The 27,545-nt window shown below is 46.4% G+C and overlaps 1 protein-coding gene across 2 annotated transcripts in view; it reads right to left on the bottom strand.

Moving 5' to 3' along the window:
- Positions 1-363: 363 nt before the first annotated feature.
- Positions 364-27,545, bottom strand: part of pag1 (phosphoprotein membrane anchor with glycosphingolipid microdomains 1) — a 36,864-nt gene continuing 9,682 nt past the window's right edge. The window contains exons 2-9 of one of the 2 annotated variants that reach the window (XM_067256431.1): positions 12,822-12,853; positions 10,769-10,977; positions 10,382-10,439; positions 8,602-8,698; positions 8,157-8,344; positions 7,306-7,734; positions 4,440-4,496; positions 364-3,710 (exon numbers count right to left, since the gene is read on the bottom strand). In XM_067256431.1, the coding sequence (XP_067112532.1) occupies positions 3,381-3,710; positions 4,440-4,496; positions 7,306-7,734; positions 8,157-8,344; positions 8,602-8,698; positions 10,382-10,439; positions 10,769-10,935 (1,326 nt within the window). In that variant the 5' untranslated portion in view covers positions 10,936-10,977; positions 12,822-12,853 and the 3' untranslated portion in view covers positions 364-3,380. The remainder of the gene's footprint in view (positions 3,711-4,439; positions 4,497-7,305; positions 7,735-8,156; positions 8,345-8,601; positions 8,699-10,381; positions 10,440-10,768; positions 10,978-12,821; positions 12,854-27,545) is intronic. The other variant, XM_067256432.1, reaches the window with a different exon arrangement.

Raw genomic sequence — 27,545 nt, 5'->3', positions numbered from 1 at the left:
ACTATATGCTACTAATCGTAATATAAGTGTTGAGATTATATTTATAATTTCATAATTGTGCCGTGCAAAATTTCACATTTTTATTCTTTTAGATTTGTTTAGATTCTTACCAACAGAAAAGTAGAGCCTGTGTGGGTCTAACAACTATATTTGAATAATCAAAAAGTTTCATTCATTACAGATTACAATTCCATATTCCTTACAGTTAGAAGCTTTAGAAATACTCCATAGTTAAACTACGCCTGAAAACGACACTGATCATGAATACATGAAAAATAGCCATTGGGCATGTCATACTTAACTAAATGTCTAGGCAACACATTTTTCCAGGCATAATTCACATCGAAAATCACACGTGCACTGTTGTTATATATCTTTTAATATTCTCCATTTATGCTCTTAAAATATGTACATGCATACAGGCAGACAGAATCGTTTGACAGATGTGCACATATCTGCCAAAGAAAGCAATACCCTATGATCAAAGACAATAAAAAGGACTTCCACACTGTTTGTAGAGGAATGTTCTCATTATTGTAGTGGGTCGAATGAGGCTGCGATGATGGACCATTTCCCTGCTTGGTCCTTGCACTGGTGTGTGTGTGTGTGTGTGTGTGTGTGTGTGTGTGTGTGTGTGTGTGTGTGTGTGTGTGTGTGTGTGGGTGTGTGTGTGTGTGCACCAAAGAGTACGAGTGTGTGTGTGCACATTAGAGTGAATGTGGCACCATTAATTCTAAGATTTGGCACTAAAGTGTTTCTGTTTGACAGATCGTTTGTTAAAGGCCTTTTATGGCGTTTCCGTGAACACCATTATGTAGTGATGTGATGGTTGTACATAATAAGATTCAGGGCACAGGGAGATGTTAATCACCAAGATTATTACTCTCTATAGAGTGCATGTATAATCTTCTATGCCGGGTCTACACAACCACACACTTTCTTCGAAGACACCTGTAATACATGGCATCCTAAATGCTATTTTGTCAATACCTGGCAAATTTAATGAGATCTCATATCGTTAAATATCATTTATGAATGTAATATCTGTCAACCAGATTTGCTCTGTGTGTACCTCCAACAAAGTCATGCATGTCTAATGATATATGAACTCACTCTGCATACAGTTATATGTGCAATATTCTGATAACAGAGGGCTTGTAAAATGCTAATATTGTTTTAGATTTTTTCTCTCTCAAGGGCAGACAATGCTAAATAGTTCTTTACAATTACAGTCTACCCACTTACGAAAATAAACATCAAAGGACAATATTCAGACATTGATTTTCTTTAAATAAAGTACCAACCTTTCAATTGCAAAAGGCCTGTACCAAGACAATGTACCATTTGAGTCATAACAGGTTTTTACATGACACATTGACCCGATGCAATATAATTGTGTACAAATTGAAACAAAAAGCATGTTATGATAGATAGATATGTATCATACAATACTTTTCCTTCCTAAAACAAGTACATTTTGAACATTATTGAGCATTATCAAACACAAGCATACTACAAAAATACTTTACCATACCATTCAGGACACTGTACTGTACAAACAAGCAAAAGCTCATACAAATCCATACATAACCATGTTACAACTCGTTAGAATATTACTCTTAACTACATATAAGCCTTGTTTGGCATGTCGTCTGCACAAGCTACTAATGTGCTTTCGTTTTCAAGTGCTAATTATGAACTTAACGCACTTGCCGGTGTACAATGGGGATTGGTATGGTAATATTGTTGCCAAGCACAGTGCAGTTGCAGTACCTTAACATTACTTAAAACAATTGTGCTTTAAATTCCTTGAGGATGCCTACTGTCACATAGGCTGTATATGTACCTAAAAGGGGGGTCAGGAAAAACAAAACAAAATAATACAAATAAACACTTCATAAAGATGAATTTATAATGTCATCAATCTTTTTGAAGTTGCACAACTGACACAGGTTTTTGTTGCATTTTTATCACAGAATACAATCATTTTTGAACACATCTTGGATGGGAAATATTGTAAAGGATTGCAAATCCGTTGAACCCCCAGAAGAAGAATCACATTGTAGAATCACATTGATCATATGGTCAGACCACAGAAGTCCATTAGAATGAAGATAATGCGTACCTTTATCCTTCTTCTCTCTATCCCTTCTCGCGTTTACAATGCACTGTTGATGTCCAAAAATCTCCCAGAAAGTTTAACTAAAAAAGAATTTCTTTACAACTCTTATAGTCAATGCATACAACTATCAAATAAATACAAAATGTACTTCTTTTGTTTTTTTAAGCAAAACATAAAAACGGACCATTTCAAAAGACATGTTCAGCTGCTTTAGCTACTTAAGTGCAATGGTACACGTATGACAGATAGTAAAACGTTTACAGATATGTTTATCCTGTATCTTTTCGCACAATGTTTAGGTGTTTCCCAAGGTAATACAGTATCTTGTGAAACACATCCATTGACTCCTGTTACCTGTCTATCCTTCTTTGATTGACTTGTTTGGCTCTGTTGCAGTAGGAAGAGATGTGATTGACTTGTTTGGCTCTGTTGCGGTAGGAAGAGATGTGATTGGGTGTAACAAAAGGCATGCCCTCAGTCATGAGTTTCCTAATGAAAAACCATTGAAATGGTAGAGTCAACAAACTCTTCCACCAAAATCATTCCATCTGAATAAAACACAGTTCGCAACAGATCAACTGATATAAAAGATTAGAAGGGAAAAACTCAGGTGGCCAGAAACCTAAATGATGGCACTTTGTGGTTGCCTGTCAGTCAAAGGCACTGACAAAGAAAATAGGCAGCCAAAACTACAACTGCCTTCTGTAGCAATGGTCCTTTAGTAGTCTAAGGGGCTGCAATACATTTAACAACCATGCCTTCCTAGCCAGTTGTACACCTTTTGTGAAACTGTAACTAAACTATTTGGTGAGCTGAAGTGCACCATGGCATAGCATGTCTTGTTTTGATATTATTAAAGAGGATATAGGCCTCTATTGCAAACAGCCTTGAAAACGTTCTGTAATTAAGATATTACTTAGAGAACCACACACTAACACACAAAACAGTCAACAGAGAATATTGGTAGATAGGAGAATTAAGAGTAACATTTGGATATCTGTGACCAAACCTCTACTCCTCTGGGCAAGCTCAACAGTTGACAATAGAAAGTCATGTTGTGTCTTTGAGCCTTCTGTTTCTTTAATCAGTCTCCCAGTGGATTCTGGGTACTGGGTGCAGCAAAGGCTTCTGGATAGAGAGCTGAAAGTACCAGAGTCAGCAGACCTCAATTCGGGCTGTAACGCGTCTTCAAAACTGGGTTTGTTTTTAGTGCGCCACCAATGAAAGAAAGCAAAAGAGAGTAGAAAAGAGAGGGAACTCAGAGACGAGAAGTCTCCCTGTTCAGACCCAGCTCCGCCACACTCTCATAGTCATGCTCCACCGCCGTCTGCTCCAGGATGGCACCTCCGCTGCATTCCTCACCATCACCAGTCTTAGGGATGCGGATGGTCTCGTACGCGGGGTCAGACCTGTTGGGGGTGGGTGGAGCCACAGGGCCCTGGGCCCCGTCTGGGGGGTAGATGTCTCGGACGGTGGCGTAGAGGTGACTGGAGGAGGAGGCAGACACCATGCCTTTGAGCTCACCAATGCTGCTGTAGTCATTTTCCGGCTCCTCTACACCACACCGTTTGTCCACTGATGAGTACAGCTGGAAAGTAAAGGAAGTGATTCCAAGTCAATATTTAGTTGATCCTATGGGGCACCTATGTGGTTTGGTAAAAGGAAGTGCAGAGCTAGGAACTCATGGGTTACAATCCTACGAGAAACACTTTCACAGCATAAGTCCAGCACGTACAACTAGGAATACTGTATATGTTGTATTCCATACCACAGTCACTTTTGGATTAAGGGCTACACATCGTTATAATCAATCACAAGCCCTTGCAAATATGCCACCACTGGCAAAAATGAGTATTTCAAGCCATACATTCTTGAAATATTTAGTATTATGACTAGAACCATTTTTGCGGACTACAACTAATTCAATAACTCAGACTATTGTGACATCAAAGGATTAGCCCTGGGTAATATAGGATACAGTGCAGCAGATGGTTTGGAAGTTATTCAGTCTTTTACTTTTTATTTTAATTAATTATCATAATTCTAAATGACCTTCCACAGACTTAAAACAGTGTGGTACTGTGCTTTCCGTGCTAAGATTCTAACAACTGTTAGGAACGTCATGAGTCACAGGACGGAACGATTTATGCCGCAATTTCCCGTTTGGAATCTGGGATTAATAAAGTAGGCCTACCTCGCTAAAAAGTTTTAACTGCATAAAACAACTTAAAATTATGCAGCTATTATTAGAAAAATGATAAAATACCTGAAGTGGGTTTTATTTAGTGTGAGGTCAACGTAAAACATGACAACCTACCTCGTTCTCCATAGCTAGTCTGTCAAGATCAGGTGAGGGGGACATGGGTAAGTGCACCTGGGGAAAAAAAAATAATACAAATAAAATACACTTTAAAAAGTAACATAAGATGATTCTCTGTGTAAAACAATATAGCACAATACTAGGTGACAGCTTTATATATTAGCCAACATAATTTCTAACAGCTCATTCATTTAAAATGTCAAGTAACTGATTGAATGTCAACAGCCAGTGGCGGTTCGTGTGAAGTTCCTGTCTTGTGATAGATTGGGAAAGACATCAATCTACAAATGTGCAAATGTGCAGATATGACAGCACTTAGCAACACACCAGGCACTAAATGAGAAGACGTCATAAGTTACGAATATATCTTTGTATTTATTTATTGGATGGGTCAGTTCCTCTGTAAGCATAAAATGTGTATTTTAAAGACCACTCTCATTATTGGTTGATCAGTAGAATGTTTAGGGTAACCTTGTATGTTCCCTCAATGACCACATACTGCAAATTCATAATAACCTTATTTCTCAGAAAAAAAAAGTATGTGTAAGTACATATATAATAGGGTACAGATATATGATACTACCAATAATAATAATGTGATGTTATCTCTCCATGGAAATAATCGAAATGCAATTCAGGATGTAAATATGTATTCCATCTATCACCGTAGACATCTCCAATTTGATCATTTTTCTCCAGAAGAATAAAGCCCCCAGCATGTTGTCTAGAAATTGCTTTTGATTAAATGTAAATAACCGTTTAGGCTTTATGAATCATGTCGGGAAACCAAAACACCATCATCTTTTCTTTTATATTCTCAAAACCAGTAGGAAAAAAGAGTATTTACAAAAATCCTCTAATGTCTCCATGTCACCATCTAAGAGCTCGAGTTAACAGGGATGCTTATAGACAAACGTGTCGTCTAACCCAGCAGATGGGCATTCAGTTTTCCTTTAATTAGCAAAGCAATTAATTCGATTTCCTCGGATGACGTGCATGGATACACAGAGAGCACCCATGACCCCATCTCCGGCATGCCTCATCGTGCCTCCAACAATATTTGTTCATCAACTCTAATTCAAAGCCCCCAATGATGCCCCAGGTGATGTCAGTCAGATGGTGTGTGGTGCGAGATACAAGTCAAGCAGGCAGCTTTCCACACGCGCACGTAAACGTCCTCCGAAAATAACGACACCCGTTCCCATCGGCGACATATGACTCGACGGTTTGACAAGGTGAAAGTCACAGTTTGTCTAAGAAACTCTCCCTGTTTGTCAGCCCACATGAAACACTTGTGCATCTGCGGGCCATGCTCAGTCAAGTCATCTCAGACACCAGAGACGTCTGGTTTGGAAAGATTCAATGACTGTAATACAGTACAGGAGAGAAAATAGGTGGAGAACAAAGAGAGAGATTGTGAGAGTGTTTTGAACGACTGCGGGGCTACCATGGGAATCCCCCTCAGACAGAAACATGCAGACTCTGTGTGTGTGTGTGTGTGTGTGTGTGTGGGGGGGGGGGGTCATATGCCATCCATCACGACGCTGGTCTGTCACAGCGATTGTGGGCAGCTGGCTCTCAGCAGGCATGAGGACACACCACAGAAACCCTTCCCCCCCCCACACACACACACACACACACACACACACACACACACATGTACATGTATACACACATGTCTGACAAGACAAATCACCAACCACACACATATCACCACAAGGAACATGCATGTTTAACCCCAGGGTGTGTGTGTGTGTACATGTTGGTGTGTATGTATATAATTTGGGGGTTGGAAGACAAGGCAAAGGGCAAATAGCAGATTTGAATGCTGACTAGACATTCCGACACAGTGGATTTGGGGTTGGGAATCCTGTGTGTGTGTGCAGACAAGCGCTCCAGGGAGGTTTTTGGCCCAGTGGTTTATTGTGGCTTCCTATTCGAGGTCAACCAGGACTGGCCTGCATGGCCTGCCACCCAAAGAAGATATTCTAATCCTGATCATCTAATTGGCTGACACAAAGACGGAGGAAGACGAGAAGGTTTCTGCTAGGGGAGACACAAAGGAGATCAGATGAAATAGCTCCCTCCCGTGTGGATGAGTGATGTTCTGATGTGTGTGTGTGTGTGAGTGTGTGTGTGTGTGTGTGGCATAGAGTGTGCAGTGTTTTGTGCCTGTGGTGTCTGTGTGTAGAGGACAGGAAGAGAGGATGTGTGTGTGTATGTGTGTGTGTGTATGTGTGTGTGTGTGTGTGTGTGTGTGTGCCTGCATGAGGAAGGGCCCATGCTGGGAGGGTGGTTTTCCTAACTTTACGCCACCAGACATGAGAGCTGTCTCCCTTACTCCCGCTCTCCTCCACAGATGGCTTCATTTGTATGCCGCTGCTCACTTCCCTCTCCCTCTCTCTCTCTCTCTCTCTCTCTCTCTTTCTCTCTCTCTCTCTCTCTGTCTCTCTCTCTCTCTCTCTCTCTCTCTCTCTCTCTCTGGAGAGGAAGAGCGGGGCGGCTTAACGACGTGTTGTAATTGAGCAGGAGACGTGTCTCTCTCCATTGTTCTCTGCCTCCTCCAGCTTACTTCGGCTGACGCCAGCGCGGGGGGATTGGAAGTTAGACGGCTCACCAGCTAATACACAGACATGAATCGATTTGATTCCCTTTCGGAGGACGGCTTTGCATCGTCTCGTCAGCATCGTCTCCAGTCTTTTGTCGATGCGAGGGAACATGAGCGCGGCGATCCGCACACGCACGAAACACGGAGGGTGTCAGTGCGCCCACAAAAGTGAACATTCAGTGAACGCAAACACCCCAAGTACACATCACACAAAGAAGCACACGCACGTCAACAAACACACACACACACACTCACCTCTCCGTTGTGCAGCGGCAGCCCCTCCCTGGGCGCCGACACGCCCGTCTGGTTGTCGTTCTCGTCCAGCACCTTGTCCGGCACGGGAGGCGGTCGCTCCTCCTCCTCGGGCTCCTCCCCCGGCGAGGACGCCAGCCCCGCCACGGAGGAGGCTGGCGAGGCCGACCTCCGGGCCTCCAGGTCGGCGCTGTAGCGGCTCTTCTTGTTGAGGTCCACCGAGGCGTACTCCACACCGGCGCACAGCGGGCCCCGCTCCGGGGTGCCGGGGCTGAGGCCGTTGAGGAGGGCGGAGGCCGGGGGGTGGTGGTGGGGGTGGGGCGTACCGTTGAGGAACGGCGGGGGAGGGTGCTCCTTCAGCTCCTTGACCGTCTCGTAGAGGGAGTCCTCCACGCTCACGTCCCTGGAGGCGGACACCACCTCTTTCACCACCTGGGGAGGAGTCAGGGCACGCACGCGCTCACTGTGTGCCTTTACACGCCGCCACATGTTCACCTGTTAACTCATGCCTTGCTTATTCTGACGTTATTCTCCCCATGAACAGTGAAGTCATGCTTAGGTCTTGCATTCGATAACGTGTGTCTCTGTGTCTAACAAACACTTGCGCTGGATCGAAACTTCCTTGAATACTTTCAGGCCAGCTGTGCCACCAAAAAGTCAGCTGTCAAATGATGTCAGTGGGTGGCATTTCAAGTGAAGATTTGAGTTTAAATAATTCAATGTAGTACTCCACATTCTAAGCAGAAATTACACATTTAAAAATACTGAAATAAGTACGGTATTGGCGTTTTTCGTATTTTCTTTCTCTTCTCATCAAGAAAATCTGCCAATGAACCAGCCGTCCACCCCCTCACCTCATAGGTACCGTCCCCTGTGGCAGGGGGTTCGTCGCCAGACCCCCCAATCATGCCCTCCAGGGCGCTGTTGGGAGGGATGCTGGGTAGCTCACGGTCCTGCGGGCACTTGGATGACCTGAGCTCTGATTGGCTGGAGAGCATCTCCTCAGATGGGTGGGGGCTCGTGTCCTGGGTGTCTGTCAGCACTGGAGGGCAGTGAGGGAGATCAAATGTGTGTGTGTGTGTGTGTGCGCGAGTTTGAATGTGTGTGTGTGAGTGTGTGTGTATGCGCGTGCAAGCATGTGGTGAGGGTGAAGGAAGACACGGTGAATTGCGTTTTGGGACTATTTCACTGACGACCGTGACAGATGACATTCATATCAAAGCAGATATCTCCTATCAAGAGCGTTTCACAATAGAGGCTCCTACGCCCTGGAAATCAACAAAAGGGTCTTGATGTTACCTGTACCGCTGGTGAGAGGGCCATTATGAGAGCTACTGACCACCAGGTCAGTCCCCGGGCTATCGACAGACTGGCTGACTGCTTCTTTCTCAGACACCTGAGAAAGAATAACAAATGGAATAAACATACTGGGGTGAGGCTGGTATCTGGTAAGCCCATTGGTAAGTACAAAATAATAGAAAAGGGATACCAGAGTGTGGCTCTGGTATCCCTTTTCTATTATTTTGTACTTGGAAGAGAGAGAGAGAGAGAGAGAGAGACAGTGAAAGACAAAGAGAGGGAAAGCGAGCGAAACGGCAGCAAAAACAAGTACAGAGAGACTGACAACCACAGAGCGAAGCACATGCCGAGCAACAGCTCCATATCACCACCTAGTGGCCACTGCAATAACGGCCCGCCACGAGTGGAGGGGGGGGGGGTCGGGGGGGTCAAGATGATGGAGATCCTGACGGCACAGGGTCACCGGGGGAAGCACCACTCAGCCCATCCGAAAGAGACAGGAGCCCCATTGAACCTGTCACTGCCTGACGCACGTCACGGCGTCAGCCTGCCCCTCCTCTTTGTGTTCCCCCCTCCACCCCCCCCCCCCCCCCCCCCCCCATACCCCCCGCCCCGGTGCTCCATCAGATGGAAACCGATTGCCGTGCCCTTGCCGCTATCGATTGAGCGTGACAGCCCAAGGGTCGAAGAACATCCCTTTATCTGTCGGGCAATCTTCTCTTGGGCGTTTACATATTGGGGTTTTTTCTTTTATCGTGAATGTTTAAATGGACCCGGCTCTTACTGGCATGGTCATAGTCTTGCATCCTCCAGTCTTATTCGTTGTATTATCATTTTCATTATTTGATTTAATTCAACAATGCCAGACAAATACACACCCGTACTTACCTTATCATCATCAAACGGCATAATATGTGTGTGCGTGCCTTCATTTTAGCATGCACTCTTATCTAATGTGTGAAAGGGGATCTTAGGCTTGCCACTTCTTGTTTCGCAGTCAAATGCTCTTCCACTGAGCTATACCCATGTTTTTGTGTACGTGCGTGAGACAGGTTGTGTATGTAGACCTCTCTCTCCCTGTGGTCATTATAGATGCTAATGCGGCAGTCATGACTGACAAGCACGCACACGTGCACGCACACGTGCACACACACACACACACACACACACACACACACACACACACACACACACACACACTGAAGACTGAATCACAACCCAGCTGGCGTCCACAAATCAAGCTAACAGCACATCAGGCACGCCATTAGTAAACCGCTATTCCTACCGCCAGACAAAATGAGACAAAAACGTTCTCCATCAGCTGCCATGTCAGACAGGTGAATATGTTTGAAGACTGATTGGTTATTTTGTCGTGGTGTTCACCTTTAACCCCGGTAAAATGAGGAAGTCTCCTCATCTCTTCCTCTGCTGCATGCTAATTGTCGTTGACGGCTACTGCACGCTAACAGCCTTTCCTGTCATCAACAGAAAACCCTGACACGTCCTCTGTGCTTCCTTTACCAAAACACTGTAAAGATCAAACACTGGCACCACATACACCTTCCGGCACTCCCAGGCATTCTTCTCCAGGCCGCACACCTTCATTCTGAATGAAGGTGTGCGGCCTATTGCGTAATGCATTTTCTTCAATATATAATATTCAATAGATAACTCCGAGGCTTTTGTAGGCCCTGTCCACCCGGAGAGTTTAGCTAGTTAAAGTATCTGTTCCAAGAAGAAAGGTAAGAGTTTTTTCTACAAGGACTCGGTTCCAACTTACGCCGTTCATCAAGGTCTCGTGGTCACCATTTGTTGGGTGAGGACTCGCTTTCTTTTGCCTGAGGACAAGAAATGGAGAAGGAAGACAAAAGAGGAAGGAGAACAGAGACTGCGATTTAAAAGATAGCCTGGGGGGTGGGGTTAGGAAACGATGTGCTTTGGTACTTCTCTTCATAGATAGGTGTTTCACTGTTGTAGCGTTGCCAAATGCAGTATGGTGGTCGGAGTGCTTGAGCGAGCGTGTGTATGTATGAGTTCAGTCGTCATGGTAATCTGCCTGTGAGTTTCCTTCCAATTTTTGTTATTCGAGTTGTGTGTGTGGGAGTGAGTGTGTGTGTGTGAGTGTGTGTGTGTGTGAGTGTGTGCGTGTGTGTTTTCCCCCACTCACCCTTGGCAGCCAGCACACAGCAGCAGCAGCACAGAGAGCAGCACGAAGGCAGAGATGACCGTCAGGGTTCCCACCAGGACCAGCTGTTCGCTGCCGAGCGACGTCGCCCTGGCGACCCCAGAGCCCGCCCCCTCCGGCCCCCACAAGGCACTCAGTACCGGAGCCATGATGCATCACACACTAGGAGCTCCACCCACTGGACACACAGCCTTAGGGGAGAGAATACACACACACACACACACAGAGTACAGAACTGTATTGTAAGGATTTTGGGGAAGGTCAATGTCAGGTGCAGCAACGAGAAATGTAATTAAGCTCATTAGAAGCAAACTCAAGACAAACTATGGATACTTGGTTCATTCTTTCTCAGGCACGAATTATGTTTACTAGTCCAATCTGTACATATTACAAGCAACGTAAATCTTTCTTTAGACGTTTAACTACCCTTTCTCACATGACATACTTATACATGATATACTAGTTTGGGTGATTTCTGATTTTGAACAAGAACAAGAAATTGTTGTTATATCTATGCCAATGCATAATCCCTTTACTATGCTATGCCTCCAGTATAGATAACATCATCATCCCTGTATACAAATATGATCTCTTTATTAGGGACAAACCTTTGGACCATTGTGTAATGAAGGCTAATGGAGTCACTAAGACTCTTCAGAACCCATAATAACACAATTAACGCCACACACTTTGTCAAAAGCATTCATCCAGAACACTACACTGTAGAGCACGTTGGCAATTCAAATCACACTCCAAATGGATTAGGATAGCGTAGCGTGTTTTAATCCCTAATTTATCAGTATCTGACATTGCATGAAGACATTGCATTGTCTTGCAGCCCTCTGTAATCCTAAACCAAAATATCCTTCGAGCTAATCCCATTACAGTCATCTATGGATACCTGTGGTGCTGATAATAAAGGCGTTTCCCACAGCAAGCCTATCAGAATCAAGGACATGACTTGACATTGGGTCACACAACAAGCAACAGTTAATTAAGAGTTAGTGTAAAGTTTGATAAAATAGTAATTGACAATGGTTATCTAAAGACCATCCTCCCAGGATGATAATAAATTTCCTTTGCATACAGTATGTCCTACACATTGCTAGTTTCTGCCATTTGCCACCAGGGTGCAGAGTAGTGCAGAAACACACTGCAGTTATCCACTTCAAAAAAACAACTCTGGTGCAGTCTGCGTGGCAAGAGAAGTTCCTGCGCATCTCCCATGCAGGTCCCATTCCTTAACTGGAAGATGGAAGGGGAGTTTGCTTCTGACCTCCACGCACTACATGGGCACATTTGTGCGTTCGTTTGTCTGTGGACTGGCGAAGGAGGCTCTGCGGTGTGCAGTGCTTTGAGTGAGTTTGAATGTGTGAGAGACATAGAGAGAGAGAGAGAGAGAGAGAGAGAGAGAGAGAGAGAGAGAGAGAGAGAGAGAGAGAGAGAGAGAGAGAGAGAGAGAGAGAGAGAGAGAGAGAGAGAGAGAGAGAGAGAGAGAGAGAGAGAGAGAGAGAGAGAGAGAGAGAGAGAGAGAGAGAGAGAGAGGAAAGAAACAAGACACAACTCTCTTTTCAGTATATGTGACCTTCCCTTCTCAATCAGTCGAAACAGTGAAAACACAGCACTAGGAAGGAGAGGGTAAATCATATCTGGGACTGTTATCCCACTGACAAACAAGACCTGTGTGTGTGTGTGTGCTTGCATGAAAAGACTATTATGCCGGCTTTCTCCTATGTAAATTAAGTAGTCGAGCGTGGGAGCTTGGGAGCGCAAACTTCATGCAGAAAGAGCACAACAATGCTAACCGACCGTGTAGCATAGAGAGTACAATTTCAAATGCATCTCGGGTGATTTCTTGGGCTTCTGACACCAGAGGAATGATAGAGACTAAAAACTTGGCGAAGCATCGTCTTGACAGCAAAAGAAACGCCACAGCAAGGGAACGTTCCTACATCATTTGTCCCATTTGAGGCACCTGGAACGTGCCTGAAACATTCCCCTCAAGCCCCGGGGCGAACAGCAAACGGGATCTTACCTTGGCACCTCTGGATCTCAGGTCGACCTTGCCTGTGGGGGATGAGCAGAACAGAGAGTTACTAGCAGCACAGGGGGCACAATTCCATTCCAAAAAGAGTAATCCCCACGTTGTGTTTCCTAGTCTCCTCCTTTTCACATCTAAGATCACATGATTCGGACCTGTGGGGGGGGGGGGGGGGAGTGAGGACAGGCACGCCCTCTGAAACACCTGGAATGTGGTCAGACCTGTTCACGCAGCAACACAGACGGCAGCGTGAACAGTGATAACTAGATGACATCACAGCACGGTGACATCATCCGAAGATACGATCTGTCCTGACCTCGTCTGGCTTTCTCCCATTAGACAGGTAAAGGAATGGGCTTAGGGTGAATCCTGTTCAGGGACTAGCCTGGCGTGACGGAGGCCTGATGACATCTTTAGCTTAAGCTAGAAAAAAAAACCCTGCTGTCAGCAAAACCACCCAGCAGTTCTCTAATATGCAGTGATCCAACACAGTCAAGCGTCAAACGTGAGATCCAGGTATTTGTAACCAGCCTGTTGCAAGCCTGTTGCCAGCCTGTTATCCACCCCCACCCTCTCTAACCCCACCCCGCTCACGACCACCAAACGGTGGAGCTAGACAGCAAAACAGCGAAAGCGGGAGCCTGTCAGATTGTTTTTCTCGCTAGAATGCGAGTACGTGCTTGCATATGTGGACGTGTTTGTGTGAAATCGAGAGGGAGAGAAACGCGCAACATAATTACAAACTGGCATCAACGCCGCATTGCCATGGCAACCAGCAAGTGTCGTCGCCCCCCCCCCCCCCCAACCCTCCACCTCAGTGTCTATTTCTGTTGGAGAAAAAAAGAATCCTGCTCCTAATGTTTAAATCATGGCTCCCTGACCACAGCTTCACAGGTGGACAGGATGGAGTGGATGAAGTGAGCTTGAACCAACAGACTGAGAAATGACTTAAATCAAACGCCCTCAAACAGCATGATCGAAAAGATGAAGGGCGTGTGTGTTTGTGTGTCTGTGCATGGCTGTTCGATATGTGTCTGTGTACATCATTTGCTTGTGTGTTTGTGTTTGTGTAACCATATCACCCAAGAACAATCAAATATCCTCTGCACTATGGAAAAGTACTAAAATACATTCAAATGGTACATGAGCCCATAGAGAACAGCGAGCCTGCCAGCCAAGAACTGAGGCACATCTTCCTCCTCTCCTCCTCCTCCTCTCCTCCTCCTCCTCTCCTAGGCACCTAGCCCTCCCCCCCACCCCCCTCTCCAAACTACCCCCCGACACAAGAGTCTTGGAGAGAGTAGAATCGATGTGGTCGCTTCCGTTGAAAACGCCCGAATGGAAAAGCCATTTGAACTGTAATGTTTCTGGAACATTCCAGTTGAAATGTGAGGGTCTCCCGCCAAGCAATAAAATATAGTTAGCCTGAGGTAGTGGTATAGTCAGCCCTGAGTGGGTTGTGAAGTCTTATCATTGAGATGCCCTAGAGTGTGTGTGTGTGTGTGATTGTGTGTGTTTTTGTATGTGCGTGTGTGTTCCCGTGGGACCTGTGTCTGTCTGGCAAGCTGTTGCTGGCTAGTCGAAGACAGAGAGAGAGCGAAAGAGAGAGAAAGAGAGGGAGAGAGAGTGATGGTGAAAGAGAGAAGGAGCAGAGAAAAGAGAGAGGTAGATGGAAAGAAAGAGGAAAAATGATCCGGCACGCCAACAGACAATATGAGGCTCTGTGACTCCATGAAGGATCCTGGTGAACTTGGAGGACAGCAAACTGAAGCGCAGCTGGATGGCTTGTGAAAAAACACGAAGGAAAAATCATTAAACCTGTGCTAGTGAGGGATTTCCAGAATGATTAATTTGATTTGAAAAAAATGTGCACGGAAATAACATCCCACCTTAAATATTTTAGGGCGGAGGCGAGAATGTAATAAAAGATAATTTTCTTAGTTTGGAACTGCGAACAGACTCTAAGTGAGGTGTAATCAAAATGCTGAAGCAGACAAAAATGGCATGTGATAACTTTACTGTAGCAGAAATTATTCAAAGTTATGCATATTCATGCCATGTGCATGTCATGCAATCCTGCATGGATGAAATTTCACAGAAAATGTTCTTAAATCCGCTAAAAGAGTGACGCGCCAATCATACCCAACTGAACGATCTCCGCGCTTTATCAGAGAAACGCGCACGGCAACCGCAGGTCTGTGTGCAAACTGAGGTCCACATCATTGTCTGTCTGACTGGCTGTCATTTGAAGGGCTAAAACTTGAAACCCCTCCAAGACAACTTGGAGTGGGGTCCTCTCTCCACCTCTCATCCTGATATCCCCCCCTCAGCGGCTCTCGCTTCGCCAGCCGACCGGCTGCTCACGAGTGGGTGTGCTTCCTTTTGTCCTTATCCCTCCCCCCTGCGCTACGGCCCGGGGTCGCTGGGACGGCCTAATCGATGACACGCTGATCAGCATGGGGCGCTGCAATTCCCACGACGCATCTGGGGATGACCCCCTCACGGACCTCAGGGAGGTACCCCGACTGCCAATGCAGGCAGAGATGGATACATGCACACACACACACACACACATACACCCACTACGCTGACCATATCGTAGTGAACTGACCATGCGTGAGACATTGCGGCCGTGGGAGTGAGATGGGACGCAGGGACCAGGACTGGACACACGCACACACTCATCTCCTCTCTTTCCTCTCCTCTCATTCCTTGCTAACCGACTGTGACTAATAGTGCAGTATGTTCAGGAACAACCGCAGGCCCTGAGGGCTGGGGAGGGAAGGGTGGACGAGGTGGTGGGGTGGGGGTGACTGTTTGATGAACGGCAGTGGTGCCTCGGAGCGGCTAATGCACCAATCAGTGTCTGTCTCTGTCTGCATGTGTGTGTTTGTGTAATCTGGGTAAGTCTGTGTGATTGTGTTGCTGTGTGTAGTCTGTGGGGGCCAACATCAATTAGAGCCCTTTGTTTTAATCAACGGTCAGACTCAACGTTGCCTTGGTTACCACATCAGTCCCAAGGGTTAATAATATAGTGTGGGGGAACGAATCTGTCTTGGTTAATGTGAAGTGTGAACTGCATCATTTCGGATGTGGAGCTGACCTCCACTATTTAGACTCTTCCTCTTTTCTCAGCAATACAAAGAGAGAAAACACCAAGAGCCTCTTTCTCTCTCTTCAAAAAATGATTCAAGCATTACAGGAAGCAACCAAGTCTGTCCAGATCTAGAAAAAGAAGGATCACGTTGATTTAGCGTTTCCTGAATTTTGTTTTACAAAACAGATCACACAAGAAAAAAACTGTCAGTTTTCCAAATCTTTGGTTGCTCATCCTTCTGTCACATCATGGCCCTGTCATTCCCAGTGTTTAGTGACAGCTGTGCCCTAGGGTGACCTCTATGAGAGTGTTTACAGTAGGAGAAGCTGTGTGCGTGTGTGTGTGTGTGGGAGAGTGAGAGAGAGAGAGAGAGAAAGAGAGAGAGAGAGAGAGAGAGAATCTGTTTCAAATTAATGTCACATATCCCTAATGGGCAAGAGCTATTTCCTGTCCTCCTTGGTCCCACTCTTTTCTTTCTCAGAACACACACACACACACAAAGCTCACATACCCACACATACGCTTGCACGCCTGCATTCTCCCACACACGCACGTCGAGACGCACATTGCCTTTTGTTCAACCAACGGACCAGAACCTCTTTGAATGGGGATTAATGCAGAGCTGTATTCATGGGGGGAAATTAAACTGTGGCAGATAGGACTCTAATGGTTAGCTGGTAAGCAGAAACGGCTAATGCTAATGCGAGACACTGCTAAGAGTTCCAGACAGCACTGTAGGGAGCCGAGTCAATTCCCAGCCAAGATATACTAAAACCACATCATGTGGAAAAAGCAGGGGAAGAAACCCACTGTGTTTGCCTTCGCAAACAAGGAGCTGGTGAGACAGGAGGGAAGATGAAGAAGGGAATGTAACTCGAGCTTGAACACACCGCATTCCGGGCTCGGTTCGAGTGTTTTGTTAGGCTCGGAGTGAAGGGGCCTCAGAATAGGGTTGGAATGGAGCACCCTAGATTTCTTGAGTGTGTCGTGTCCACCTTCGTCCATTCCTTTGTTTCGACTCCTCCCTCGCCTCTCTCTCTCTCTCTCCCTCCTGCCTTCCACCGACTTGAACGGTCTCTTTCTACAAAGGGCCGCACTCCTCTTTTGCCTCCTCGGACGTCTTGCGTCTCTCTCTTCCTCTGTTTCTCTCTCTTTCTCTCACAGAGCAGAGAAAGAGGAAGCCCTGGCGCCTCGACCAACGACTCCTCACGTATGGAGAACAGAGAGTGCTGACGAACAACAGAGAGTGCTGACACACCAACTGACAAACAAAATAAAGGCACGCACAAAGATGTGTCCACTCGTGCATACATCTGTAGCAAGCTGTTTTGTGTCTGTCTGGAAAATCCTCCTTGAACACTGTTCCCCTAGCAAATGCGATGTATTTGGGAGTCAAGGTGGCTGAGCGGTTATGGAATCGGGCTAGTAATCTGAAGGTTGCTGGTTTGATTCCTGGCCGTGCAAAATTAAGTTGTGTCCTTGGGCAAGGCACTTCACTCTACTTGCCTCTCGGGAATGTACCTGTACTTACTGCAAGTCGCTCTGGTTAATAGCGTCTGCTAAAATTCCTAAAAATGTATTTTTCCCCTCTCATACGTGACAATGGTTCCGGATCTGAACCTATCATGAATCATGGGAAACCAATAGGAGTCCAGTCATTGTGCCATGTTGCAGCTTTGGTATTTAGATCAACAATTGAAGACTCAGCATTTGAATATGTAAATGTACACTTCTCTTTATACCCTTTCTAGAGTTTATGCTGTCCAAGTTCCAGAATATGTTAGATATATGAATGACTTTCTTGGCAAACATGTTTCCAGGCTGAACTATTGAGGCATGCAAACTAGGGACAAGGGGAGCACTAATGTCAGCTGCAAGAAGAAGGCATAATGTGTGCGTGTGTACAACTGTTTATCTGCATGAAATCACAGCCACTGTGCTGGAAGCTGTCTTCATAGACTTGGTGGATCTCTGCGAACAACAGTTGAAGATTAGCATCAGGTTAGAATGGATCACATCTTAATTCTGTGTTTTTGTGAAGTGAATAGGAGAGGGGTGAAGGGATTAGCGGGCTATGGCGAGCACACCGAGGCCTGGCCTGGCTTTGGTGGTCTGTGTGGAAGCCCATTGAGAGGACTCATTATGACAGAAATGAGATGCAACAAACGCCTGGAGAGATACGCATAATCTCTCTCCAACGGCCCCTTGCTCCCTCTCTATCACTCTCTATCGCCCGTCTTACCCTCTCTATTTTCTTTCTCTCTTTTCTCTTTCCTTTTCTCTCTCTCTCTCTCTCTCTCTCTCTCTCTCTCTCTCTCTCTCTCTCTCTCTCTCTCTCTCTGTCCCTCTCTCTTTCTCTCTCTGATATAGCCACAAACACACCCATCCATTTGTGCACAGAGCGACTCCCCCCCCGCCCCCCCCCCCCACACCCCACAGACACAGCGACAGCCACCCATACATCTCATATTAAGACAGCATCCTTTGGACAATGATGTTTGGAGGGCTTGGCCTTCTGCAGGGGCCGGCGGAGGTGCATGCGGACAAATGAAACAAGAGGCCCACGTCTCTTTACGAGTCCCAGCCGGGCCATTAGCAGCAGGGTGATTCATTTAAACTGGCCTTGATGGCCTGGTGGAGCCGGCCGGTGATGTGCCATGTCTTCGCAGGCTAGCACACACGCACACACAAAGGCAGCATGCAGAGACATGCGCACATACAAACACATGCACACACACACACATACCAAAAATACACAAACACATACAAAAACATAAAGTATTTATACCGTGCCCAACCATACACCCCCAGAGGAACCTTCCACTGTGTTCTATCCACCACCCACACCCACACCCGGCAATGTCTGATTTATGTGACAACGCGGGGATGAGAATTGGGGATGGGAGAGGTGGAGTTTTTTTTTTTTTTTTTATGGAGAAACATGGAGGAATGGTAGGAGGGGGGTTGGGTCGAGGTAGAGGTTGGGTGGGTGCACGGTGCTGTTCTGGACATGGCCTTGATTGTCACACCCTAAAAGCCGACTAGTTAGAAGCCTTTGTCTGATGATGTAAGATAAGTGACGCTAGGTAGGGGTGAAGAAAGCTCCGAATGAGAAAGCAGGCGATGGAGAAGAGGGAGGGAGGGAGCGAGAGGAGGGCGAGGTGGAGGGAAAGTGGATGGGGTTGAGAGGGGAGGAGTGGGGGCAGGAAGAGAGAAAGACAGAGGGGGGGGGGGAGTGGGGGGGGGGGGAGGAGAGGGGAAAGAATGAAGAATGAAGGAGGGGAAGAGAAGGAAGGGAGGGAGAAAGGAAGGTAGGGATGGAGGAGGGTGGCCTGGTCTGTGTTAGCAGCAACTGCACTCTGCTGACGGTGACACTGACCTTTCCAGCACATCATTTATCAGACAGGGATCCACAGGGTCGGAATACATTATATCATAACCCAACCCCCCCCCCCCTCTCCGGCAACCACCCACCCGCCCCCCCCTATCCCTCACTGCAACCTACCCCTCCAAACCCTCCCACCAACAGTAATGTAATCCTTTGTCTGAGGATGGTCTCTATCCTTCCGCATCCCTTCCTCCCTCTTTCACCACTCCCTCTCCCCACCCACCCACCCTCCCTCCGGGTGGAAGTCCGCCATTTCTCCCTGGACCTGGAAGATATGCAAAAATATGGAAGTGTGGTCTCAAAGACCGGAGCCGTCTACAGCTAGGGCTGGAGGTGGAGACGGTGACCACAATAGTAGCTGCATGAAGGTGCAGCTTCTGCCTCCCTGCATCCTGCCCCTGTTCATGCCATCATGACAACAACCAGAACAACAGCATGCACTTCAAGGGTACTGCTGTAAACTCCTTAAGATGCACAACACTGTATACAATATCCAAAGGTGCACAAAGGCATCAAGTGGCACAGTGTGACATCTGCGTAACACTTGTGAAATCGACACCATTACACAACGCTCTCGATTATGAGTTTACTAACGATGTGAAATATCGAAAGGCCAATGCGCCACAACTAGAATTATGATCTCATTGAGGTTATTGAGTTACTCCATTAGAGGAAACGGTGAGACAGACACGGAGAAAAGGTTCACTGGTAGGTTCACTGGAGCAGCAAGAAGGGAGCCGTGCTGGTGACACAAGCCACAGAGAAGCCACAGAGACCGATGCCACCCAATCAGAATAAAAATGAGCCAATTAGCAGGCGACAGCCGTCGCTAGACGGACGGGGAATATATTACGGCTCGCTTCGGCTGCAGGCGTCTGTGTCTGCAGAGTCTGCAGACGCAGCGGCTCTGACACTTTCAAGGTGCCCAAAATTGCTGGAGGCAGATCCATCCTCGGGAGCTGTAATCTTCCATGAAGCAGCGAAGGAGGTGCCACTCAACGTTATTCTCCGCGCCGGTGGTTCCCACCGCCTGCCGACAGGCTACGTAAAGCTTAGGCGTGTCGCACGCGCACAAATGCGTGTGAGCCGTGCACGTATACTTTCGTCTGAAACCCTCAGCGGTAGCCGGTGAATCATTGTGTGTGTGTGTGTGTGTGTGCACCCCCCTCCATTCCTCCTCCCTATTGAACCCTCTCTGCCCTGCCCTTGCACCCTCACTCTATTGGGCGTGTTTGTGCGCCACTCATGAAAAGCACACCGCCATTGCAATACAAACGTCTATAACCTCTTAATTGGCTGACTCATCTCCCTTGTGAGGGCATTAGCAAGCCACTAGACACTTAACACACTAAACACTTGCTGGGTCGAGTGTTCATGCATGCAACCTTTATTTGTGAACTGCCCCGAGGGCAGAGGCACATTTACACACGATCTTATTGCTACTGTCCATTTCTAACTCATTACGACACTCAGGACATTTCACTCTATGTACAGTAGGTGATCTGTGCCAAGTGGCGATGTGCTGTGTTGGCCAGATAGTGCATTGATCCAGACAGCGTGAGAAGAAATAAACATATGTAGTTCAGCCATGACAGGCTTCGGAGTCTGCTTACTCAAGCACATTCTCTCTTTAGCGTCATAGTGTCATAATGTTTAAGAAAATGCTCATCATTGCTTTGTTTTAAAATACAAAAACAGGAGTGTAGGTCTGTTTAGCACTGTAGCATTCAATTCATAAATTGTTAAAAGTTTCATTATACTGCTTATGCTTTTTTTCTCCAGAAATAATCTGTGTTTATGTACTGCTTTTATCTAAAGGGATGAAGGAGCCAAAGGGGCATTAAAAGAGAAGGTAGAATTGATTTCTTAGTAATCTGCTTGCTCTCCAGGAAAAAAACAACCCCGGCCACCAATTGTCCCAGCAGGACTACAAATATGACCAACTGTGTCACTGTGTGAAGGTTCTAGGAAATCACTAATAAACTGTTGGTTTTGTTCTGTTTCGTAATATTTGGAACGCGTACATACACACATTCTCTTAGACACCAGTATTGACTGGATGCTATTTTGCTAAACCCCAGTTGCTCTACTGCATATTCACCATTAGTCCTCCCAGAGGAGTTGAAGTCATAAAGACACACAGGATGATAGATGCATTCCTGCTCTCCGGTAGGGCTTCCTGTCAACAGGCTCTGGGCTGGGGGGACTTGATTAAACGAGACACACATACACACAAGTACAGAGTGCACACCTACACACATATACACACACACACGCATATATGCATACACGCACACACTTGCACACACACACACACACACACACACACACACACACACACACACACACACACACACACACACACACACACACACACACACACACAGACACACACACAACCCCTCAACCCCCATTCCACAGCACAGAAATATTTCCAGAAGAATCCTTTCAAGGTTACAGTGTCCAGCGAGCTGTGCGTTTCAGCAGGGGGGTCCTTTAAACAGAGCAGGGGGCGAGGGAGGGAAAAGGCAGGGCCAGGGGAAACGCTGGTCTGAGCACTGTCGCCGACAATATTCCTGAAGAACCCAAAAATAACCTTGAGTAAACACGCAACCCCCGGGAATATGGCTGAAGGACAGGGGATAGAGAGTGGGTCTCTCTCTCTGTCTCTCTCTCTCTCTCTCTCTCTCTCTCTCTCTCTCTCTCTCTCTCTCTCTCTCTCTCTCACTCACTCACACACTCACACACTCACACAGTTGTCAAGACTCCAGTTAGGGCGGGTCCATTGGGCAAGAGATGAGAGCCTCTTCTGGACAAAGCAACCCCAGGGAAGTGTGCTGTTCACTGGGGGATGACTCCTAGATCTCATCACCAGAACGACCCTCAAAGCCCAAGGTGCAGGAGGAACCTGCCAATGAGCTGGAAAAGAAGCCTTATTCTCTGTTATGACAGATCTGCATTGGAAATTTGAGTCACACAACGAGCTATATAACAATGATAAAGTGGAGCAATGTGTGCACTATGCAGGGATCATGGAGACAGATGAGAATATCGAGTTTAGCCTAAGGTGTGAACTGAATAGAAAAGTCAGATTTTATGATCCGTGTTATCTTTCACTTGTACAGAAGCCTTCTTTCTGTCACACCCTTGGCATTATTCAAATCTCATGCTTGGCCAGAAAGAATGATGGCCCCTTTCTATTAGAAAGCCCTGTAACCACAATCTGGAAATTTCCATTTCAGTCAAGAGTTGCACCTTCTACACTTGCTTAATAGCTGTATCCATTGCAATCTGTCCAAATCAAGCTACAATTTCCCACACATGGAAAAACACTTTTGGGTCCCCCCACCCTGCCCCCCTCTCTCTCCAAAGAAAACAATCTACACACAGCTAGCAAAGGGCCTTGCTTCCTAAATGCGTCAACACGTTCCAAATGAGAAGGCAGATGATGGCAGACCCCTGCAGAGTTTAACACTTTCTGCAGCAGATGACACCATTGTGTATCCCCCCCCCCGACCACCTGCTCTGATAAGTGACTTTCTAGGCCGTTGGGGGATTATGCTAGCTAGCTAACGCTAGTTGCTACCAGTCTTGGGGGGGTGTGGGGGGGGGGGGTTGGAGGCTACATGTAGGTCATTCTTTCTAGCTCCATCTTCAAAACAACAAGGCTGCAAACATCGCACACTACACAGGTAATTCACAAGGGAGTCTGTAATTGAATTATTAGGAACAGGTCTAGACTCGAAAGTTGACCCTGGCTAATTTCCTCTGTTTTACTTTCATGTGGCTTTTGCTCTGAGCAAATTAGGAAGCCATTCTTTTAGTGTACAGAAACCTCACTTTGCCTCTTCTGGCCAGCATGGCAGACAATATCCGTTTCTAGCCAACGGCTACAAAAAGTGCAGTGTTTGAAGTTGTCACAGTTATGAGCTATGAAAGTCTGTTTTATTTATAAAATGTATGAATGTTGTACTTCCATTGTTCCAGGTCAAAGATTATAGGGCTTTTAAAATACACGGGATCTTAGCCAGCAAGCTACTGTAGTACACAGGTTTCCTCAACACCCGAAACTCTAGCTCGGTTAAGGCCTTTTATAGAAACCTCTCTTCCAAAACACTCAGCCCTCGTCTTCTCCTTTTTAATTTAAACCACATTCCAGTAGAAACACTCACCACCACTCCTCTCACATTAGACAAATATATGCCAGTGAATCATGCGTCAGAAAGAGCTTGCGAAACTTTCATTTAAATCACAGGTTTAGGATATCATTCCAGGACAACAATGAAAAACCATTACATTCATTTGAATGGACGCCGATTTACAAAGAGTGTCTTCCAGTGGTGCCATCATGTTGCTTGGATTTCAAGTAACCAACGGAAGACAAAGACCCATGACCTGGCATGCTCTGAAGCCTTTGATGTACACAGCTCACACCGTCATGTTCGTGTAGAGAAGTGATCCCTCTGTATATATCAAAGACGGCCCGTAAAAAAAGAATACTGCTAGTGTTGCTTTAATGTTCACCGCAGTAAAATGCGAGGAACATGTCGGAAGAGTACAGGACCGAAAGAGAAAGTTGCAAAGCAGCATCCTTGCCTGACTCCTCCTGACAACCGGACAAGAAAGGAACGTTTACATATTTCAAGCACCACCTGATATTGTGAATTTCCTGGCTGTGTTCCAGGGTCAACTTTTCGATCCCGCCCAAACCTCAAGCAACACCCTCAAGCAACCAAAGCCACTGGCAGGCTGAATGCGTGACATCATCAGGGCCCCATTTCTACGTCGGGGAAGTTTGGCTGTGAAGCGGTCTCACAGAACAGTCTGGAACCAACGTTTCATTTTATTGTAGCAAATCCTTTTGAACTACCACGGGCAAGATGAGAGAGGAAGTTCACCCCAGATGTTTGGAATTTTGCCAAAATGGCCCAAGTCACAGGACCACTAAGAAATGATCACACAGGAACTGAGAGTTAAAAGGTGGTTTAAAAAAGACAGACATGAAACAACTGTTGTTTATATTAGTTTATCGTTTTGATAGCTATTCTCTTCGTTGAGAAATTATGCAATTTGGCACTGGTAAAAAAACAATATAGCTTCAGGAAACACAGATAGACATTTCAGCTATTGTTTTTCACTGGACACCTTCGCTAAAGCATTTTGCCATGAATAATTGATCTGCTTAGCTGGCTTTCACTTCACTTAGCTCCAGTAAAGAGGTGTACAGTATCTTTTCTCAAACCAGGGTTTTGTTTAACTGAATTTCACAGATTACATCCATGGACTGATGATCTCCAGCTGCCATTACAAGTGCAGGGTTGAAGGGAGAGACTTCCTTTGACACCTGAGAAACAAGGTATGTTAGCAAGCTCGCATACTTGTTAGGCTTACTAGTATGCTAGCAAGAGTACCGAATAATTTCCACTCATTCCTTTGTATGTGTGTGCGATTGTGTTTGTCTGTGGATGCTCAAGCATAGGAGCATTATTTATGTGTACTTGCTGTGTTTCTACAGTGTGTGTGTATTTGTGTATGTCTGTGTGTATGTCTGTGTGTACGTGTGTGAGAGAGTGATCTTTATTACCTGTCTGCTTGTTGCTAAGCGCTAGGCAGCATGTATCAGTAATGTGGCAAAGATGACAAGGCACAAAGAGCCCTTGCATTGACTTATGGCTGCCTGACATTGAAGTCATGAAGCGTGGTCCAACATAACACACACACGTACACATAATCACGCATAAAGGACTCACACTTGGCTTGTAAATCACTCTAGTATTCATAAAAACGAAAGCATTCGACAGCACAAGCAATGTGACTTTGGATACCTCTGTTCTCTTGCGTTCTCCTGTATCTCTTGTGTCTGGTGAACACAAGTAGCAGATTAAGGGGTGAGATAATCACACACATTCACGCACAAACACACACACACTTTCAGTCTCTCTCTCTCTCACACACACACACACACACACACAAACACACACGTGTCCTTGGGCCTTGCAGCAGTCCTATACTCTATCTGTATTCTCGCTAAACAAGGTGAAACAGGAGCGAAGCCTCGTCCAGGCATGGCACTGGGGCAGCGCACATCATCTCGCTCATCAGCTACACCTGTGCTACTCCAAGCCCATAGGTCCGTGTCCGATAAGGCGGTAGTGGAAATGCCGCAGGGATACAGGTACACTCACTTGTTGTATTATTGTGCTGCTGCTGCCTGCCTCCACCATCCCCATCTCATGTTACTACCCATCAAGGGGATTTCTACTCTATTTGCTCCCTGACTCATTTTCTATGTACGTTGTTCGGTAGTTCTTAGAGGCAGGGAGGGCTTCTTTTTCATACATCCACTCTCAAAGGCAACCTATTTCCATGGTTATCAATAAATGGTCAAATCAATGTGTCTTGTCTGAACTGCAATTCAAACAAGGGCCAACTCTGACAAGAACCAGGGTTGTGTGTGTGCAGGTAGGCCCTGACTAAAGCTGCCCCAGCTGTTGCAGACACTGCTGCCTCTCAAGTGACATCACTGTGGTGCGCGCACACGCACACAGTCTACAGGGAAAGTTAAGACGCCCTGCTCACTGCAATTTTCCCCTAATCTTTACTCTACAAACACCACAGCTGCCAGGAATATCCCAGGGGTTGGCCTAACGCTTCTATGCGGTAGTCTCTCTCTCTCCTTCTCTCTCTCTGACTCTCGCCTTCCACCTGATTCTCTTTCTCTTCTTCATTTCCATCTGTCAAGCAAGTGCAAGCAGTCAGACCTCCAGCAGTCCATTCACAATCACTATGTGCAGCTGAACAGCCACTGATGAAGCGAAAGGAAGTGAACCAGAACAATAACGAGGAGAGGATTCTGTGAAAATGACAAAAGAATTGTTTACGCTAGGTTAGAGTTCAAGGCATCAACCATGACATTAACAGTTATCAGGATACATATGAATAGATTCTATAAGGCACAGGGTAAGACTTTATCTATTCGGCTGACAGGAAACGACAGTGCCTTCCTGTTTCATTCTGTCTCAGTGTCTCACTCTGCATCCTATCTCTCTTCATCTCAGTGTGAATTTATAATGGGTTAGGAGGGTTAGGAAAATCCTAAAGGATGAGTGGCACGAAGCAGAACCTCCCAGTCTGTGCTCATGTCTATCCAAATGCTTTATTGTGCCTAGCGATAAGAAAATGTGTTCGTCGTTTGGGTTGGAGAACTCGAACAGAGAAACCGTGTGTGCTTGACTGTGGGATACCACACTGTCCATCCATCACCTAGCAACCCTGTCACCCAGGGCGACAGAGCTGTGAGGCTGAGCAGACAGAGCTAAGAGTTGTGCTCGCCAGGAGGCTGATAATGCAGACCTTTCAGAGGTGCTGATTTACACACACACACACACACACACACACACACACACACACACACACACACACACACACACACACACACACACACAGGTACAGATACAGTTGCCAGAAAAGGGACATGAACATAGAAACACACACCATCTCCCACACACACACACCGCCACACACAACCCCTGTGCCACTCTACACTTCTCCGAGACACAGACAGAGCGTGCCAGCCCCAGACAGCACACGAGAGCTCGCATTGAGTAGAGTTCGATCGATACCGTTCTACGAGCAATTCGTCACGCAGTCGCCACACGGGACATATGCAACACCCAAGTCTACACACAGAAAACCCCCATACTGCGACCTTCTCCCTCCCCATCCAGGAGAAATGTGTGGTGAAAGCATTCCGAGGCCGAGCCATAAAACCGCCTTGGGATGGCATCAGCACAGCGGACGTCACGGAAATAGGATGTGAAGTTTCTGGAGCACTGTTGTTAGTCGTTCACACACTAGTGGAGCCAAGTACCACCCCCCCCCCTCCCCAGCACCACTGTACTGGAGCCCCTGTTGCTGAGGCATCGTGGTGTATCTAGGTCTTTCAGAGAGAGCATTGGGGTCAGACCCCAGCCGGAGAGCAGATGAGACCAATCACACGTACACAAACACACACACACACACAATATATATACATATAGAAGTATTAACACTGCACACACTCTTTGAGTCTTAGTCACACTGAACACACACATACACCCCCAAACTTCTCTCAATAGGCCATCTCAGAGGAAAACCAATGGCATCTCTCTGAGGGATCCAGTGTAACTGATGTTCCGGAGACTTCCATGTCAATGGATCTGGGTTCAAAGCACCAGAGGCTGGAACAGCTGGA

This window comes from Osmerus mordax, chromosome 18 (genome assembly GCF_038355195.1).
Source record: "Osmerus mordax isolate fOsmMor3 chromosome 18, fOsmMor3.pri, whole genome shotgun sequence".
Lineage (NCBI taxonomy): Eukaryota > Metazoa > Chordata > Actinopteri > Osmeriformes > Osmeridae > Osmerus > Osmerus mordax.
Note: the sequence above shows the minus strand (reverse complement) of the source record. Positions and strands in the feature narration are given on the sequence as shown.